Source organism: Gopherus flavomarginatus, chromosome 4, assembly GCF_025201925.1.
Source record: "Gopherus flavomarginatus isolate rGopFla2 chromosome 4, rGopFla2.mat.asm, whole genome shotgun sequence".
NCBI classification, from domain to species: Eukaryota; Metazoa; Chordata; order Testudines; family Testudinidae; genus Gopherus; species Gopherus flavomarginatus.
Window position 1 is genome coordinate 3149038 of NC_066620.1, and position 17339 is coordinate 3166376.

Here is a 17339-nt window from a genome sequence, read left to right on the forward strand (position 1 = left end):
GTTTCAAGTTGCTCACAAGAGGCTAGTAAGGAAACAAAGTAGCCCTGTGGTGAGAGGTAAAGTTCCGTCATGGATCAGAAAATGGATAAGAGACAGAAAACGAAGAGCTGAGATAAATGAACTTTGTCATGTTGAAAGCTGACGACAGCAAGGGTTTCCCAAGGGTCCATACTAGAGTTGTTGCTGTTGGACGGAATACATGTATAATGTAGGCAGGGTTGCATTAAGGGTTTGTCTGCGCTGCAGCTGGGACGTGCTTTCCAGCACAGATAGGCAGACTTGTTTACTCTGCTCCAGCTAGTGAACTAAAACCAGCAGCATGGGGCTCAGGCAAGCTGCCCAGGTACACACCCGCCCAGCCACCTGCATGAAGGTACTTGGGTGGCAGGCCCAGCTGCTGTGTAGACACACCCTAAAACATCTTGTTTTCATTAGCTTATGACTTTTCCACGCTTTAACCTTCTGTCTGACATTTTCCATGCAGGGGGTCTGGCTCTGACTGAATGGTTTTAGAAAATTTCAGCCAAAATTGGTCAGCCATTTCTAAGAACATAAAATGTATAGAAGCGTGGAACTGCATTGTTTTGCCCATGTTAAAAATTTCTGACAACTTGTCTGTGAAAAGCTGTAGCCCCCCTCTGCTTTGGAGTAGCGATGTGAAATTTGGCAGGAGGTGACCTTTGTGGCAGGGATACACCTCTTGAGAGCCCATGTGAAAATCTGCCCAAATTTGGCCCTGTTGCTGAGCAAAGATGTGCAAGAGTTTCACAGCTCAGTTCCCCAAAGATTCTATCTACATTGGGCATGCTTCAGCCCAGGACTGAGCAGGACTTTCCCTGCAATTGCAGCTCTGGGCTGCCACAGGCCGTGCTGGGTTCAGGCACTGGATTGAGAGCAGGGAGATTATTTCCTTTGCTCTTAATGACCCCATGGCTGCTGGGCCCAAGCAGTGAGGAGGTGGAAACTGGCTGACTCCAGTGTAGAGGGGACAAGAGCCAGACCAGCAAAGTAGTAGAGAGACTAGATTGGGACAAGGAGACTGAGGAGGAGGCTGGGACTGGAGCCTGGCAGGGGTGGGGAAAGGAAAACTGGGCCTGGGCGTTAGGGTGAGGTGAGGAACCTGTGGCTGGCTGGGCAAGGAGACTGGTACTTAGAGCCAGGGGGAGACTAGCATTGGGATTCTGGGAGCCAGTATTGGGGGGGATTGAGACTGGATGAGGAACCGGGGGAGACGAGCTGAGAACCCGGGGGGAGGGGAGAGAGCTGAAAAAGAGCCGGGATGCAAGGGGAGAACTGGCACTAGCTGGGCAAAGAGATTGGGACAAAGAGCCAAGGCAATGGACGGGGGAGACACTGAAATCAGAGCCTAGGGAAGAAGATTGGGACTGAGTTAGTGGGGAAGGAGAATGGGACATGCTGGGCAAGGAGACTGGGACTTGGGGTGGGGGAACCTGGGATGGAGAGTCCAGAGGAGGGAGACTCGGACTTGCTGGGCAAAGAGACTGGGACTGGTTAGGTGAGGCATATAGGGACCAGAGTGTGGGCAGTCAGGTCTAATGATTAGAGTGAGGTGCCTGGCACTGGAATCAGGGTCAGAGCCAGGTGCCAAGCCAAGGTCCGTGGCTTGATCTGGAGCCAAGTGCCAAGCTGAGGGCTGGAGCTGGAGCCCGCATCAGAGGTCGGGTGTAGGAACAGGGACCTGAAGCGAGGTAGGAAAGCAGGAACCGGGAACAGATGGGAACTGGGATAAAGAGGCAGAAATCAGGAACAGACTGGGAGGCCAGAAGGCAGGGCTCAGGGATCAGGCAGGTAGGCAGTGTCCATAGCAGCAGACAGCCCAGGATTTACCTAGTTGCTTGAACAATTTCCTGTGTCTTTGGTGGGTTTAAATAGCGCCCCCTAGCCCGTGAATGGGGCTGGATGTTCCCCCCAGTTAGAAGCTTTGCGGAGGGGACTGTGTGAACTAGAGCTTTGCTAGCCCCCTTCTCTACTGGTTTGGGTTTGCTGCTGGTGGTAGCCACGGTCAGTGCATTGTCTAGTTCCAGACCTGTGATTCCTCACAAGAGAGTGGGACTGGGAAGAAGAGCTGAGGTAGTGAAGAAACGGGACTGTGGCCAAGCAGCTTGGAGGGGGCAGGGCAGAAAGGGTCACACTTGTGGGAAACAGGCAGAAGGGTCTGTGCCCACTAGAAATACTCCCCTCCAGAGCCTGGAATGGAGTCCGTGATTCCTGAGTCTCACCGTTCCTCTGCTGTTCACAAAGATCTGTGCAATGGACTGGGAAAGCATGTGTCTCCTTCTCCTCTAGTGCTGGCCCACATAGAGGATGATGATCTGTAATGCGCTCAGTTATTCCCTTCGCTCGAGGTGCGGAGCTCAATGGGGTGGATCTAAAATTTCCACCCCGGCTGATGACCATGTGGGGATCAGTCAGATGTCACGTGATGGAATTTCTGTGTTTGCTTTTTTCCAAAGTTAGCAAGTTACATGCACAACCCTGTGTTCAGAGAACAGTACAGTGACTCCTCACGTCACGTCGTCCTGGTTAACGTTCTTACGGTGCTGAGCAGTTAGGGAACATGCTTGTTTAAAGTTGCTCAATGCTCCCTTATAACGTCATTTGGCAGCTGCCTGCTTTGTCCCCTGCTTGCAGGAAGAGCAGCCCATTGGAGCTACCTGGTGGGGGCTTGGAACCAGGGTGGACCAGTAGCCCCCTTTCAGCACCCCTAAGTTCCCTGTGCTGCAGCCACCCAGCAGGCTATCAATTGCCGGATAGTTCAGCTGTCCCTCCCCGCATTGTCGTGTGCTGCTCCTGCCCTCTGCCTTGGAGCTGCTCCCCAAGACTCCTGCTTGCTGTGCAAGTGGGGGAATGAGGGGGGCTGTCAGGGTGTCCCCCTGCTCCTGCACCCCACTTACTCCATTTCCAAAGAGCAGGGGGAATGCACAACAGGGCTCAGGACAGAAGGAGCTTGCTGGCAGGAGCTGCTGTCTCAATTTGCCAATCTATTTAAAATGGCAGTGTACTTTAGAGTGGGGTCAGCATACTTAAAAGGGCAATGCGCATCTCTCTCTCTCACACAGTGTGTGTGTCTCTGTCTCAGTCTGCCATGCTGTCTTCCCTCCCTCTATTCGTTCTGCCTTGTAGAGTGTCCAGCCACATTAACAACAGTGTGTTAACCCTTGAGGGCTCAGCCAAATGCTAGTTGATAATTTAGCAGCAAGGCATTCCCTGGGATGTATGCCTCCCTCTTCCACCTTCTGACTTCACCACCTCAACCAAGCTTCATAGTCATCATTGCTGTGTACCAGTATTAAATTATCAGAGGGGTAGCCATGTTAGTCTGGATTTGTAAAAGCAGCAAAGAGTCCTGTGGCCCCTTATAGACTAACAGACGTATTGGAGCATGAAGTTTCGTGGGTGAATACCCAGTACACGCATCCAACAAAGTGGGTATTCACCCACGAAAGCTCATGCTGCAATACGTACATTAGTCTATAAAAGGGGTAGGCAACCTATGGCACGCGTGCCAAAGGCAGCACGCGAGCTGATTTTCAGTGGCACTCAGACTGCCTGGGTCCTGACCACCGGTCCGGGGGACTCTGCATTTTAATTTAATTTTAAATGAAGCTTTTCAAACACTTTTAAAACCTTATTTACTTTACATAAAACAATAGTTTAGTTATATATTATACACTTAGAGACCTTCTAAAAACGTTAAAATGTGTTACTGGCATGCGAAACCTTAACTTAGAATGAATAAATGAAGACTTGGCACAGCACTTCTGAAAGGCTGCCGACCCCTGGTCTATAAGGCACCACAGGACTCTTTGCTGCTTTTACAGTATTAAATTGTTTATTTAAAACTTGGTGTGTGTGTGTGTCTATTTTTTTTCTTATATAGATATATTTTTTTAAAAAAAGTCTTGTCTGGCGAAAAAATTTTCCCTGGAACCTAACCCCTCCATTTACATTATGGGGAAATTGGATTCGCTTAACATCGTTTCGCTTAAACTCGCATTTTTCAGGAACAGAACTACAACATTAAGCGAGGAGTTACTGTGTTAACATTGCAAAGTCAAGCACTCAGAAGATAGGAAGTGCCAGTATAAAGGTTGCCTATGCAATATTAATTTGTCCCTCTTGTGCATATATATTATAATATTGTCTGTAATTACATGATCACGTGCTGTTTTTTCCATAGGACCCTGCCCCATTCAGTGAGACTGAGGAGAGGAGAGATTGAGAAGGATGAGGACTGTTTAGGTTAGAAAGAAGAGGGCACGTGGGAGGTATACAAAATAATTACAGGGATAGGGAAGGTATGTTGGATATTCCTGTTCACCTTGTGTCATAGCACAAGAACAAGGGGATGTTGCATAAGGCTGAAAGCCAACCCAAACGCAACTGATAAAAAAAACCTATTTTTACACAAGGCATAGTTAGCCTGTGGAACTCACTGCCACAAGGTATCACTGAGGCCAATCGCTTAGGAGGATTCAGAAAAGGATTAGACATTTAAATGGTTATTGACCGCCCACAGTGCCTGCCTCTGCAGAGCTGATCGCTGCCTGCAGCTACACAGCCACAGTACCTTTGTGAGCAGCGCTGGGCAGTTAGAGGCATGCCCATTTCCCCTGGCCATACACTGAGTGGTTGATGGCACTGCTGGTGCCTTTTTCTAGAGCCCCATAGCCCTCCAGTAGAAGTGAGGCCATGCACCTTGATATCCAAAGAGCGATTAGTTGCTCCTTAAACAGAGTTACACTGCTCAGAAAGTCAGACCTTTGGAGAAAAATCAGAGGGTCAAGCCCTATTAGTTACAAGATGGTGCATCTGGTCATACTATGAACAAGCTGATTGTCTGCACCTCAGCAGTTAGGGCCTGGTGCAGCTATAGGGATGGTAGACTCAGGAGCATGTGTCCATACTGCCTTGTGTGAAAGCTGAGGGGGCAGCTAGGTGGAGTTGTGGACACGCCTTCATGATCGCTGCCATGCTGTCTGGAGCGGCTCACAACTGTGAGTGCCAGCCTCAGGGCAGATGGTCAGAAAACCGGGCTGGCACCCCAAGCTGGTGATGTGTTCTGTGATTAGATTTCACCAAGCCAGTAGCAAATGTGAACTCCTGGATCACTATAGCAGTCTTACCCTGGAGTCACAGACAGTTCCCTTAGACTCTCCATCTATCTTACCACCCAGACAAACTGAACTTGGTGGTAATGATCTCTTAAACCAAAACCCACACATCAGATTGCTCCCAGTCCCAAGAGACCAGACACTTACCCCAGATCAGTTGGTACCCCAGATGCGTAAGGGTCAGTAAGAGGCCTCTTGTACCATCAGGTGGGATTAAAAAATGTCCTACTGCAGGACATAAAACCAGTCTCTGACTGATGGCAATAGGAATAAACTTCTCTTGTGGAATGGTGTTGCACATGTGTATCATAGGACTGTAATGCCAGTCAACATTGGTTTATGGGAAATAGGTCTTGGAAAACAATCCCGATTTGGTTCTTTGGTGAGATTACAAATTTGGTCAATAAAGGCACCTGCACAAATGTAACCTGCCGAGACTTTTGTCGGGATTTGACTTAGTTTCGCACTGTACGATATCAGCAAGAGCCCCCATTAAATGAAGTAACTGGCTAACTGACAAGTGTCAGAAACTAGCCGTCAACGGGGAACCATCCTAGAACAGGGGTGTTTGTAGTGGGCTTCCGAGGGATTGGTACTAGGCAGATACTAGTCCACATTTTCAACAGTGATGTGATAGTAAGTATGAAATCACCGCTGACACAAAGAATGATGGAGTGGTAAATACCACTGAGGAAAGGGCTCAGTGACACACAGCGATCAGGATCTCTCAGAAAATGCAAGGTCATGCGTCTTGGAACAGGAAATGCTGGCAGTCCCTACAGAATGGGAGACTGTATCCTGGAAAACAGAGACTGAAAAAAATACAGAGCTTCCATTTTGGATAATCAACTGAATGTGAGCTCCTAATATGATGCTGTGGCAAAAAGGGCTAATACTGTCCTTGGATGTATAAATAGGGGAATAGTGGGTAGGAGCAGAGAGGAGTGATTTTTACCTCTGCATACCGCATTGGTGAGCCCGATATCGGAATGCTGCATCCGGTTCTAGTGTCCATGTGTTAAAAAGGATGATGTACATTGGAGAAGATGCAGAGAAGAGGCATGGGCTGGAGAAAATGCCCTGGAGTGAGGGACTCAGAGCTTGATCTGTTCAGTTTATCAAAACAAAGATGCAGCGGTGACTTGATTACAGTCTGAACGTGCCTTCATGGGGAGAAACTGCAAGGTGCTAAAGGGCTCTTTAGTCTGTCAGGGATGGGAAGAACAAGAACCAGCAGCTGGAAGCTGAAGCCAGACAAAATGTGTTTAGAAATCAGGTGCAGATTTTTACCAGAGAGGGCAATTGGCCCTTGGAACAAACTCCCAAGGGCACTGGTGGATTCTCCATCTCTTGATGCCTTCAGACCCAGACTGGAGCCTTTCTGGAAGATCTGCCAAACCCAAGTTGTTTGGCTCAATGCAGAGGTAACTGGGTGACATTCTCTGGCCTGTGCTATATAGGAGATCAGACTAGATGATCTGATGGTCCCTTCTGGGCTTAAACTGTATGAAAAATCTGTGATTTGCCCACCTCAGGGCTTCTTGTGCTGTCCCCTGAAGCTGCTGGTCCTGGCCAGTGTTGGAGAGGGACCTTGAGCTAGATGAGCCCTTGCTCGGCTCTGGTAGGGCAGTTCCAATGTTTCTGTGCCTGGCCTGGGGAAAGAGAATGGTAACTCCAAACTAGCCTCAGCACGTAATGCTGGGGACAGGTCCACATGCTTCCTTCCTTCAAACTCAAACACATGAACTGATCATTCAGACAACCCACTTCCAGCTGCTTTACCCTCCAGCTAGCAATCTGATACCCCCCCAAAGACAGACAGACAGACAGACACTCTGTGCCCACTCAAAATCTTCCTAGGTGCACTGAATGGAATGGATCCTCCTCCAGCCTCCAGGTGCTCCCAGTTGCCAGGTGTTACCCCCACCGAGAAATAGCTTTGTCTGTAAGGGACAAAATTAGTGAACCCCCCCCTTTCCACTTCCCCTCCCTCCTTGTCTCCTGCTGTCGCCAGCCCCCCAGTGGATTTCCATCTCTGCCACTTTTCCCTGGAGTTTAACGTCTTCCCTTTCTCGGCAGGGGGAGATTCAAGCTGAGGGAGCGAGAGGAGATGTGGCACAAGGTTGAGGAGCTGGCCCGGCAGAACCCCCAGGTAATGATGTCACTCGGGGGAGAAAGCGTTGAGGTTTCAAATGCCTGCTGCCTGGGCCCGCAAAGAGCAGAACCCATCACTGGGCGGCTCCTCCTTGCAGAAGGTCCTGGCCAGCCATGGAGCCCCAGTGGCAGCCTGTGTCTCAATCCCCTATTGTCGTGATGCGCAGTTACCTGAGGACGTTGCCAAGCTAGTGGCGATACCTCCAATCTCCCAGCTGGCCTGTTACTTCAGTGGCATTGACCATCTGATACCGGAGGAGCAACTGTCCCTGGAAAGCTTACGTGTGTTCCTGGTTATCGAGTAGGGAGTGTGCTCGTGGCTGGCCCTCTCCTGCTCTGCCAGCCTAGGCATGGTGAGTGGCACGCCACCACTGCTCAGCAGGCAGAGTGGGAACAGCGAAGGGCAAGAGTCTCCCTGGCTGAGGAATACTGCCCAACCCCTTTGTGCTGGCTTGAGGTGTAGAGGGTGCTTTGGGAGCATGTGAAATTCCATGGGGCCCTGTCAGACATGGGGGTAGAGGAGGTATTCTGGTGCTGGAGTGCAGTGCGCCTGCGTGCTGAATTAACCTCCCTGATTGTTCGGATTGTCTGCAGTACCCCATGTATTACGCACCCCCACCTTTGCCTCCTATTTACTGCATGGAGACAGAGACTCCAACTGCAGAGGACATTCAGCTACTGAAGAAAACGGTGGAGACAGAGGCTGTGCAGGTGAGTCAGGGTCCAGCACCCTGGGCAGAGTTCCTCAGAGGAGGTCCCTCCACCATAGGTGGTTCCATTTGAACAGAGATCTTGCCAGACTGGATCAGAGCTGAGTTCATCTAGTCCAGTATCCAGGGGCCAGCACCAGATGTTTCAGAGGAAATGTTAAAAACTCCCCAGCAGGAAGCAGTGAGACAGTTAGAGATTCTTAAACCCTGAAGGAGGAGGATTTATCGCCCTTCAAAAATTTAGCATTGGCTGTTATACTTCTGCATAGTCTTGTACTCCATATGGAATGTCCAGCTCCTCTTTGAGTTGTGCTGAGGTCCCATGTGAGCCCAGGAGTGTCTCTACAGTTAGGGCCCTACCAAATTCACGCCCATGAAAAATGCATCACAGACCTTGAAATCTGGTGTTTTGTGTGCTTTTACCCGATACTATGCAGATTTCACAGGACAGACCAGCATTTCTTCAATTGGGGGTCCTGACCCAAAAAGGAGTTTCAGGGGGTCAAAAGATTATTTTAGGGGTGTCGTAGTATTGCCAGCCTACTTCTGTATTGCCTTCAGAGCTGGGTGACCAGAGAGCAGTGGGGGTTGGCTGGGCATCCAGCTCTGAAGGCAGCACCCTGCCAGCAGCAGTGCAGAAGTAAGGGTGGCACTACCTTACCAGGCCATCCTTATCTCTACACTGCTGCTGGCGGTGGCTCTGCCTTCATAGCTGGGTTTCCGGCCAGCAGCCGCCGCTCTCCAGTTGCCCAGCTCTGAAGGCAGTGCCAGCGCCGGCAGCCACACAGAAGTAAGGGTAGCAATACTGCGAACCCCCCCCTACAATAACCTTGCGACCCCCCCATCTCCTTTTTGGGTCAGGACCCTGCAATTACAACACCATGAAATTTCAGATTTAAATAGCTGAAATAATGAAATTAATATTTTTCAATATCCTATGACCGTGAAATAGACCAAAATGGACCATGAATTTGGTAGGGCCGCATGTGGCTCTGGGTAGTAGGCAGAATCCCTCCCCAGCAAGCAGGGCTTCCTTAAACCTAGGCAGCTGGGTGGAGCATTGCTGTTACTGCTCCCCTTTGTCGCTTCTCACAGGGTGAGGCAAGGGCCACGTGAGCAAGAGCCACCTTTGTTCCCTCTGGGCTGGGGAAGGGGGAGATGCTCAAAGTTGATCTGGGTGAGAGTGAGGGGCCTGGGACTCTCGCTGGGTGGGAGGTTAGTTCATCTCCTGAAGCAGAGCGCTGACTGTGGGCTTTGTCTCTAGATGCTGAAAGACATCAAGAAGGAGAAGGTTTTGCTGCGTCGGAAATCTGAGCTTCCTCAGGATGTCTACACTATAAAAGCCCTGGAGGCCCACAAGAGAGCAGAAGAATTCCTCACCTCAAGCCAAGAGGCGCTCTGACGGGCTAGGGAGCTGCCCTGGGAGGCCTGGCCCCCCTCCCTTTCCGCCCAGGGGTACCCAGAAATGCACTTGGTTCTAATGTATAACTAGGGAATGAACATGGTGAGCTGTGCCTGTCCACGCCATTCTCATTCTTTCAGGGTAGATTTGGTTTTACATTGTACCTCATATCTCATTGCATTGTCACATCCTCCTGCTTTTTCCTTTAACGCTGTTTTGTGTGTGCGTCTGCAAAGGAAGCCCAGCCAGTCCATTTTCGCATCATTCCAGGCAGGAGTCATTCCATTCCCTGCTGCTTACTGACGCAGGACCAAAGCCTCCCCCGAATGCTCAGTGTCTGGATGGGATTCCTCAGCCAGAGCCTACATCACATGGTTCTGCACACGGCCCAAGGCCCTGTGCATGGTCCATCCTCCACACCCACCCCCTGCTCCATCTGTGCATCAGAGACCTGTAGCCATGACAGTAGATAGAGGCTCGGTTGGTTGACTCAAGTCTATCCACAGGGCAGCTTTGTTCACTACAGTGGATTCTCAAGGGCCTTTTCCAGTCGAATTGTAACTGTCCTCGATGGGAGGTGATTCCACCAGTTAATAATCTGGCTTGCCAAGAGAACAGGTATTTACCTTAACTTATCCTTTACTTAACTGAATCTCCCCTGTCTGTTCTCTCCCCCTCCTCCCTGCCTACCGTATGGTGGGCTAATCCTTTCCTGGGTGAAGTGCTCTGCAGTCTGAATGTAAGCACATTACCCCTATTCCTTTGTACCCCCCTCATGTAATTACCCTCTCCCTTCTTCGTTTAGCATAAGTCCCCCACCCCCCGAAGGTTTTTATTGGCCAAACTCTAATGAGGAAAAATGGTCATTTTCTCCAACCATTGTTGCTCCCATCTTGAGTTCCCTCAAACTTGTCACTGTATTTCCAGTAATGATGTGCCCGAATTTAACATGCTATTCCAGGGGCACGTGACCAATGTGTCCCTGCTCTGTGATGTGTCTGCATACTCAACCCCAAGTTGTGCTAGCCTCAGTTCGTTGTCATATCACGGGGCATCTGCTGCTCCATCGCTCCACCAGCCGTCCGGTCCAGGAAGCTTGTGCTGGCAGTAAAGCGATAGGCGTGTCTTGGGCCACTTTGAGTTTGGAAGCATTCTGTTGCTCTGCACTTTGGAATCTGTAGCTGCTGCAGGTGTTGATCAAGGCTCACCTTATGCTGGCCATGTAGGCAGCTAGTTCTCTTGTCTGTTGTGCAGCTGTTAGTTCTCTTGTAGCATAGAAGGGACTAGTTATGCTATTTCATCATTAGGAATGTATTTGCCAATAGCCCAGGGCCTTCATCCTGGCAGGTAATCTATGGGTGCTATTGGCCGGGGTGCTGCAGTGTTTCGGTGGTTCTCTCCTGAGCATTCAATTTTGTGTCACAGCTCTCCCCATTGTCACCCTGGGGAGGCTAGTTTTTAAAGGGCATGAGTGGGTTTGCTATACCTTTAAACAAATACCGGCCTCACTCATAACATAGATTGACAGCACCAGCCAACCCCCTCAAGCCCTAACTGCATTTCCAAATCATGGAACGTTACAAAAGGAAAAGTATCATGTCTGCTCTGCATCTCTAAAGCATCTCCGCTCCAGCTCTGTGGTGTCTATCTGCTAGGGTTCCCCTTGGGAGACAGTGCTCTAGCCTCCTACTTCTCACTCCTTACCTTCAGCCTGTTTTCCCTTTCTTAACTTCACCCCACTGCTCCTACTTTTAATTCCCACCCCTAACTCATGTTAAATTCCTCTCGTTTAAACCCTTCACAGGTATCTCCCCTCCCCCTTGCCCTGGTCAGCTTTTTCCTAAGTCATTCCTTCCACACCCTGGCTCATTCACATTCTTTTGAATTCCCTCATGCTGGATGTGCCTGTCTCCCCCAGCAGAGGTGGAGGGGATGGTAATTTATATAGTAGGTTCTTTAATCCTTTGGAGATTTTTCTCTCTCCTTTCCCAGCCCCAAACAGAACAGCCTTTCCTATCAGCTTTACACTGGGGGCTACTTCAAGTCTCTTCTGGATCCATGAATCACAGATTGGGGAAGGTTACTGCTTACTTTGAGTGTGAGTGTTAACATAGAGCCAACACTTACTACATGCCTGGCCCAGCACCTCCACTGGCTCTGTAGCAGCTGTTACCCTGGAGTCGGGGCAAGGAAGGTAGAGAAGAGTCTGTGGGAATGGGTGGCTGAGCCCTTTCTAACACTGGTGGAGCAAAAAGGGGCGTGGGCTGAGGAAATGGAGTGGGAAGAAGTGGCTTGGCCTTGGTTGTCACACACATTAGCAAGAGCCTATGAAGCAAGCTGCCTGTCCTCCCACCTCTGAAGTGCACCAGAAGATTCCAGGGAGCAGGCACCGCCCCCATGGAGAGTGCAGAGGGAGTAGATGGCCTGAACGTGTGTAGAGAAGTGGTTTGGCTGTAGAAGAGATGGAGGCTGTAGCTGCATTTCAGGCTAGGATTTTCCTGGGGGTGGGCTCTGGTGCCTGTCCTGAAGCAAGTAGCAGTGAAACTTTCCATGTCTAACCAGGACAGCACCACTGCCTGGGTGGGTTGTACGCTGCAGCACAGTACCAGAGCAGTGTGTGCTGGATGACTTAGACAAATACATAGCCCTCTTCTTGGGGAGCAGGGAAGTGTGTTCAGTACTTCAACATTACATTTTGTTTGCTGCCTATTCATTCCTGTGTCCTATATGTGTAAGGTGGGGCCGTGTGAGAAAGGGTTGAGTGCCTGCTGCACCTCTGCTGAACTATCATCCGACAGAATTACAATGAGGACACAGCCCTTGGTAACTGTCTGCCAGGCCTCTGTTGTCTTTTGTACAACATTTCCTCATATTCAGTCTGTGCCCTCCCCACTCACACAGACAGAGTTAGAGCAGCCTCTGCCACTTCTCACATAGCCCCTCTCTTCATGAGGGAAAAGCAAAACTAAACAATGCAGTCACCCCCTGGACACAAGTATTAAACTGCTTACAGGTCATATGTACATATGGTGTACTTTATTTTCAGTAGAGCATTATAGTATGAAAAAGTGTTGGATTTTGTACAGATGTCCCTGTATGTACAGAACTAAATAAAATGGATCTCTTGAAAAGACAACACACTGGACTCACCTCCTGTGACATGGTATAGCACAGCTGTTTGCCCTCTACAGAACTTGGGGGCAGCACATGCATGGGTGAGGAGGGAGATACCCTTTCCCTCACTGGGATCCATGGGCACCTAGTGCAGACCTGTTGTTCCTCACAGACGGACCTAGCTAGAGCCACTAACGGTCTGCCCTTGGAGGTTATGAAGACAGTCCAGTTCCGTGGAGGCAGAGAACTACGACTGGGCGAGCATGAGGACACCACACTAACTGACATCAAACTATCCAATGGCTGGGAGTGGGAAAGGAAGAGACAAGGAAACAGATCTCCTCAGTGGGAGACAAACTGAACATCTCAGCACTTTAGCGCCGGGGAAGGTCGTTGACCCATCCAGAGAAGGATGGTGGTGGTCTGCCTGCCATACATAACCCGAGGTTAAAGTGCACAGGGTAGCACTTTGTACTCAGCTCTCTTGATAGGGACCTGACCCTGGCTCTGCATTTCATTTCCATTCCGGCCTAGAGGTGCTGAGACTCTGCCTGGCCTGCAGCGTTCGCTGCACCATAGCCGTCCACTGATCATCCGAGATCTCGCTGGCCCACGCAGGGATTCCCAGGGTAGGGAGCTTCACGCCAGCCATCGTCCTTTTCACCAACTCCACGTGTGCTAGGCCCAAACAAAGTCAGAGCATGAGACCAGATGCTGCTGCTAGAGATAGCGCCCAGGCCCAAAGCCTTCAACCAGCTGGGCTCTGGGACTCTGCTCCACCTCCAAGCAGCCAGGTCCTGGTGCTGATACAATGCCCAGCAGGAGAAAGCTGCCTCCTTCTCTATCCCCAACAAATGCCACTTCAGTGTAGAATAGAGTTAAGGGGATTCTCTGACCTGGATCCATAGGGATGGAACTTCGGCTGCTCTGAGCTGCAGCTCCGTTGTCATCCTCCTCCTCCTCCTCGCTATCCACAGGGGGGTCCGGCAGGTGCAGCCTCAGCATCTGCAGTGCATAACAAAATCCTCACAAGTTTCAGCAAAGCCTAGGAGAGAAACATGGTCCCCTCCTCCCCCTACCTGCATCCATCCTCCTGTACAACCCCTGCCTATGCTCCCCAGTACTGCCACCCCAAAAAGTCTTAAGTCAGATCCCCAAAATCATGAGATTTAATAAAAGACTAAGTCAGGATTTTTGGTCTGTCTTGATTTAACTTCCCCTTCCTCCCTGTGCCACAATCTGTGCTGCTAGTGCTGACAAGTTTAGAGTGAGTAATGCAATTCTAGGCCCTGCTGAAAGAGCTGTCATTAAAGAACCCAGCTGAGCTCAGGGCCCTATTGTGCAAGGTGCTGTACAAGCATAGCAAGAGACAGGCCTGGCCCTGAAGAGCCTGCAAACTAGTGCAAAGCATAACGACCTGTCTGTAACATTTGCCCCTCCCCCCCATCGTATCTATACAATAAACATCTATTGGATGGGAACTTTTAACACTTGCTGAGCTGGTCAGGATTCAAAGGACACCAGGTGAAGGCTCTACAACTCATTACCGTGCTCCAAGGCAGTCTGCCCACCCCCACTAAACTAAAGGTGCAACATTAGTGCTATGTGGCATATTTTCTGGAAAAGTGTTTATTAAATCAAGTTCAGTCCTTTCTGGAGTTTACAGGCAGGGTCTGCCGCTCTGCACACATAGGCAATCTCCCACATACCACTCAAAAACCTGCCACTCCTGGTTCATGAAGGGCCTGCTCCAATTAACCAAAATGCAAACACTACAGAAGTAAGGAAGCCAATATTAACACAACATCCCAATTCACTTCTAAAATACAACAAGTGCAATCTAAAATCAGCCCAATGGTTACTGCAGGGCCCTAACATTTCATCAGTGTATATTTTATCACTTCAAGTGTCAGCAGCAGCTTTCAAACCAGAGCCACAGCACAGCCTTCTACCAGGCCAGCTACAGGATCAGCTGATGAGAGGCTGGGTTACACAAGGATTTGAAAGACTGCAGCAGTGGAACTACAGGCTCCATGATGCTTGGTTCCTCTTCCTGCCTCCAGGAGCAGACTGTGGTCTGGCAATTACATTTGACAACAACTGCCCTGTTACTGTCACCTGCAGGGACTGAAGCCTGGCTCTGTAAGCGTAAATGCATGAGCCTCTGCCACTCGAGCTAAGAACAAGGTCTCTCAGCATGGAGCCATGAACTTCTACGGGGTCCAGCTGCTAAAAGGTGACCGAGCCGTACTGTGTTAGTGTGGGTCACAGACTATTATTTCTGAAATACTGGGGGGAGGAGAGACACAAAGGAGATAATGTAACAGAGCCAAGTTGCAGAGATCAGAGTTCTCCATCCAGCTTTGCCAGAAGTGACCTTGTGGCCGCTCTCATTCGCACTGTCTGTGGAAAGGGGGATCGATAGGTTAGCCCCAAGGCAGCAGTAGGAGTCCATGACTCATACGGGATGTGAAGTGCAAGGAATAGTTACAGCAGCTAGTGGAAGGGCGAGGACTAGAGCTCCTGATTCCAGTGATGCAGTTTGGTGCCCCTAGGCTTACAGGGCATTGGGGGCGGGGGGAGCCGGGTGCTCTCAGATTCTGCTTCCTCAAACAATTGAGGGACAGAGCTCCTCATGCCATGCTGAGACTATCAATTTACTGATAAGTTCACAAGATGGCAGCGGTGCATCCCATCTGTCCTGCACACTCCCCCCCACACCAGACAGCCCCATGTGACCTGCAATCGCTCCTGGATGCCAGGGGCTGTCTCTGCAGGGCCCTGTGTCCCCTCAGCTGCCAGCGAACCCTGGTCCCACGACCCCAGCTCTGGATCCTGGCTCAGGGGCTGGTAGAAGTAGCCATTGCCACTGCTGCCCCCCTCCTCCTCCTCCTCCTCAGGCTCCTCGCTGCTCCAGTCTCCAGGGGGGTCCACGGCTCCCTCAGGCACCTCCTGCGGTCCCAGCTCCTCGTGCTCATTGGGACAGATCCGCTCGGGGCCCATTGTCCGTGCAGCCACCAGCTCCGTGGCCATGCGCCAGCGCCTCAGCCTACAGGGGGACTGGGTCAAAGACGCTCCAACCCCCACACAGACTTCCAGCACTGGGCCTTGCCCCCCCCCACACACACCCCTGTGCTGGGCCCCCCTCAACTGCCCCCCACACACACACACACCCCTGTGCTGGGCCCCCCTCAACTGCCCCCCCCACACACACACCCCCCTGTGCTGGGCCCCCCTCAACTGCCCCCCACACACACACACCCCCCCTGTGCTGGGCCCCCCTCAACTGCCCCCCACACACACACACCCCCCTGTGCTGGGCCCCCCTCAACTGCCCCCCCCACACACACCCCCCCCTGTGCTGGGCCCCCCTCAACTGCCCCCCCCCACACACCCCCCTGTGCTGGGCCCCCCTCAACTGCCCCCCACACACACACACACCCCTGTGCTGGGCCCCCCTCAACTGCCCCCCACACACACACACACCCCTGTGCTGGGCCCCCCTCAACTGCCCCCCCCCACACACACACCCCTGTGCTGGGCCCCCCTCAACTGCCCCCCCCCACACACACACCCACCCCTGTGCTGGGCCCCCCTCAACTGCCCCCCCCCACACACACACCCACCCCTGTGCTGGGCCCCCCTCAACTGCCCCCCCCACACACACACCCACCCCTGTGCTGGGCCCCCCTCAACTGCCCCCCCCACACACACACCCACCCCTGTGCTGGGCCCCCCTCAACTGCCCCCCCCACACACACACCCACCCCTGTGCTGGGCCCCCCTCAACTGCCCCCCCCCACACACACACCCACCCCTGTGCTGGGCCCCCCTCAACTGCCCCCCCCACACACACACCCACCCCTGTGCTGGGCCCCCCTCAACTGCCCCCCCCCACACACACCCACCCCTGTGCTGGGCCCCCCTCAACTGCCCCCCCCACACACACACCCACCCCTGTGCTGGGCCCCCCTCAACTGCCCCCCCCACACACACACCCACCCCTGTGCTGGGCCCCCCTCAACTGCCCCCCCCACACACACACCCACCCCTGTGCTGGGCCCCCCTCAACTGCCCCCCCCCACACACACACCCACCCCTGTGCTGGGCCCCCCTCAACTGCCCCCCCCCACACACACCCACCCCTGTGCTGGGCCCCCCTCAACTGCCCCCCCCCACACACACACCCACCCCTGTGCTGGGCCCCCCTCAACTGCCCCCCCCACACACACACACCCCTGTGCTGGGCCCCCCCCAACTGCCCCCCCCACACACACACACCCACCCCTGTGCTGGGCCCCCCTCAACTGCCCCCCCCACACACACACCCACCCCTGTGCTGGGCCCCCCTCAACTGCCCCCCCACACACACACCCACCCCTGTGCTGGGCCCCCCTCAACTGCCCCCCCCCCACACACACCCACCCCTGTGCTGGGCCCCCCTCAACTGCCCCCCCACACACACACCCACCCCTGTGCTGGGCCCCCCTCAACTGCCCCCCCACACACACACACACCCCTGTGCTGGGCCCCCCTCAACTGCCCCCCCACACACACACCCACCCCTGTGCTGGGCCCCCCTCAACTGCCCCCCCCCCACACACACCCACCCCTGTGCTGGGCCCCCCTCAACTGCCCCCCCCACACACACACCCACCCCTGTGCTGGGCCCCCCTCAACTGCCCCCCCCCACACACACCCACCCCTGTGCTGGGCCCCCCTCAACTGCCCCCCCCCACACACACACCCACCCCTGTGCTGGGCCCCCCCCTCAACTGCCCCCCCCCACACACACACCCACCCCTGTGCTGGGCCCCCCTCAAC

General features: G+C 52.7%; 2 protein-coding genes across 4 annotated transcripts in view; one reads left to right on the plus strand and one right to left on the minus strand.

The window, feature by feature from the left end:
- The window catches only part of PPP2R5D (protein phosphatase 2 regulatory subunit B'delta), a 41408-nt gene extending 31889 nt beyond the window's left edge, over positions 1-9519 (plus strand). For 2 of the 3 annotated variants that reach the window (XM_050951211.1, XM_050951212.1), the window contains exons 14-16: positions 7215-7287; positions 7884-8000; positions 9264-9519. In XM_050951211.1, the coding sequence (XP_050807168.1) occupies positions 7215-7287; positions 7884-8000; positions 9264-9401 (328 nt within the window). In that variant the 3' untranslated portion in view covers positions 9402-9519. Of the gene's footprint in view, positions 1-4201; positions 4741-7214; positions 7288-7883; positions 8001-9263 lie in introns of those variants that run through there. The other variant, XM_050951213.1, reaches the window with a different exon arrangement.
- Positions 9520-12415: 2896 nt separating this feature from the next.
- Positions 12416-15609, minus strand: MEA1 (male-enhanced antigen 1). The gene is made up of 3 exons (XM_050951270.1): positions 15255-15609; positions 13412-13520; positions 12416-13193 (listed from the first exon to the last, which is right to left on the minus strand). The coding sequence occupies exons 1-3, from the start codon at positions 15546-15548 to the stop codon at positions 13030-13032; spliced, it is 567 nt and encodes a 188-aa protein (XP_050807227.1). The 5' UTR covers positions 15549-15609; the 3' UTR covers positions 12416-13029.
- Positions 15610-17339: the final 1730 nt, after the last annotated feature.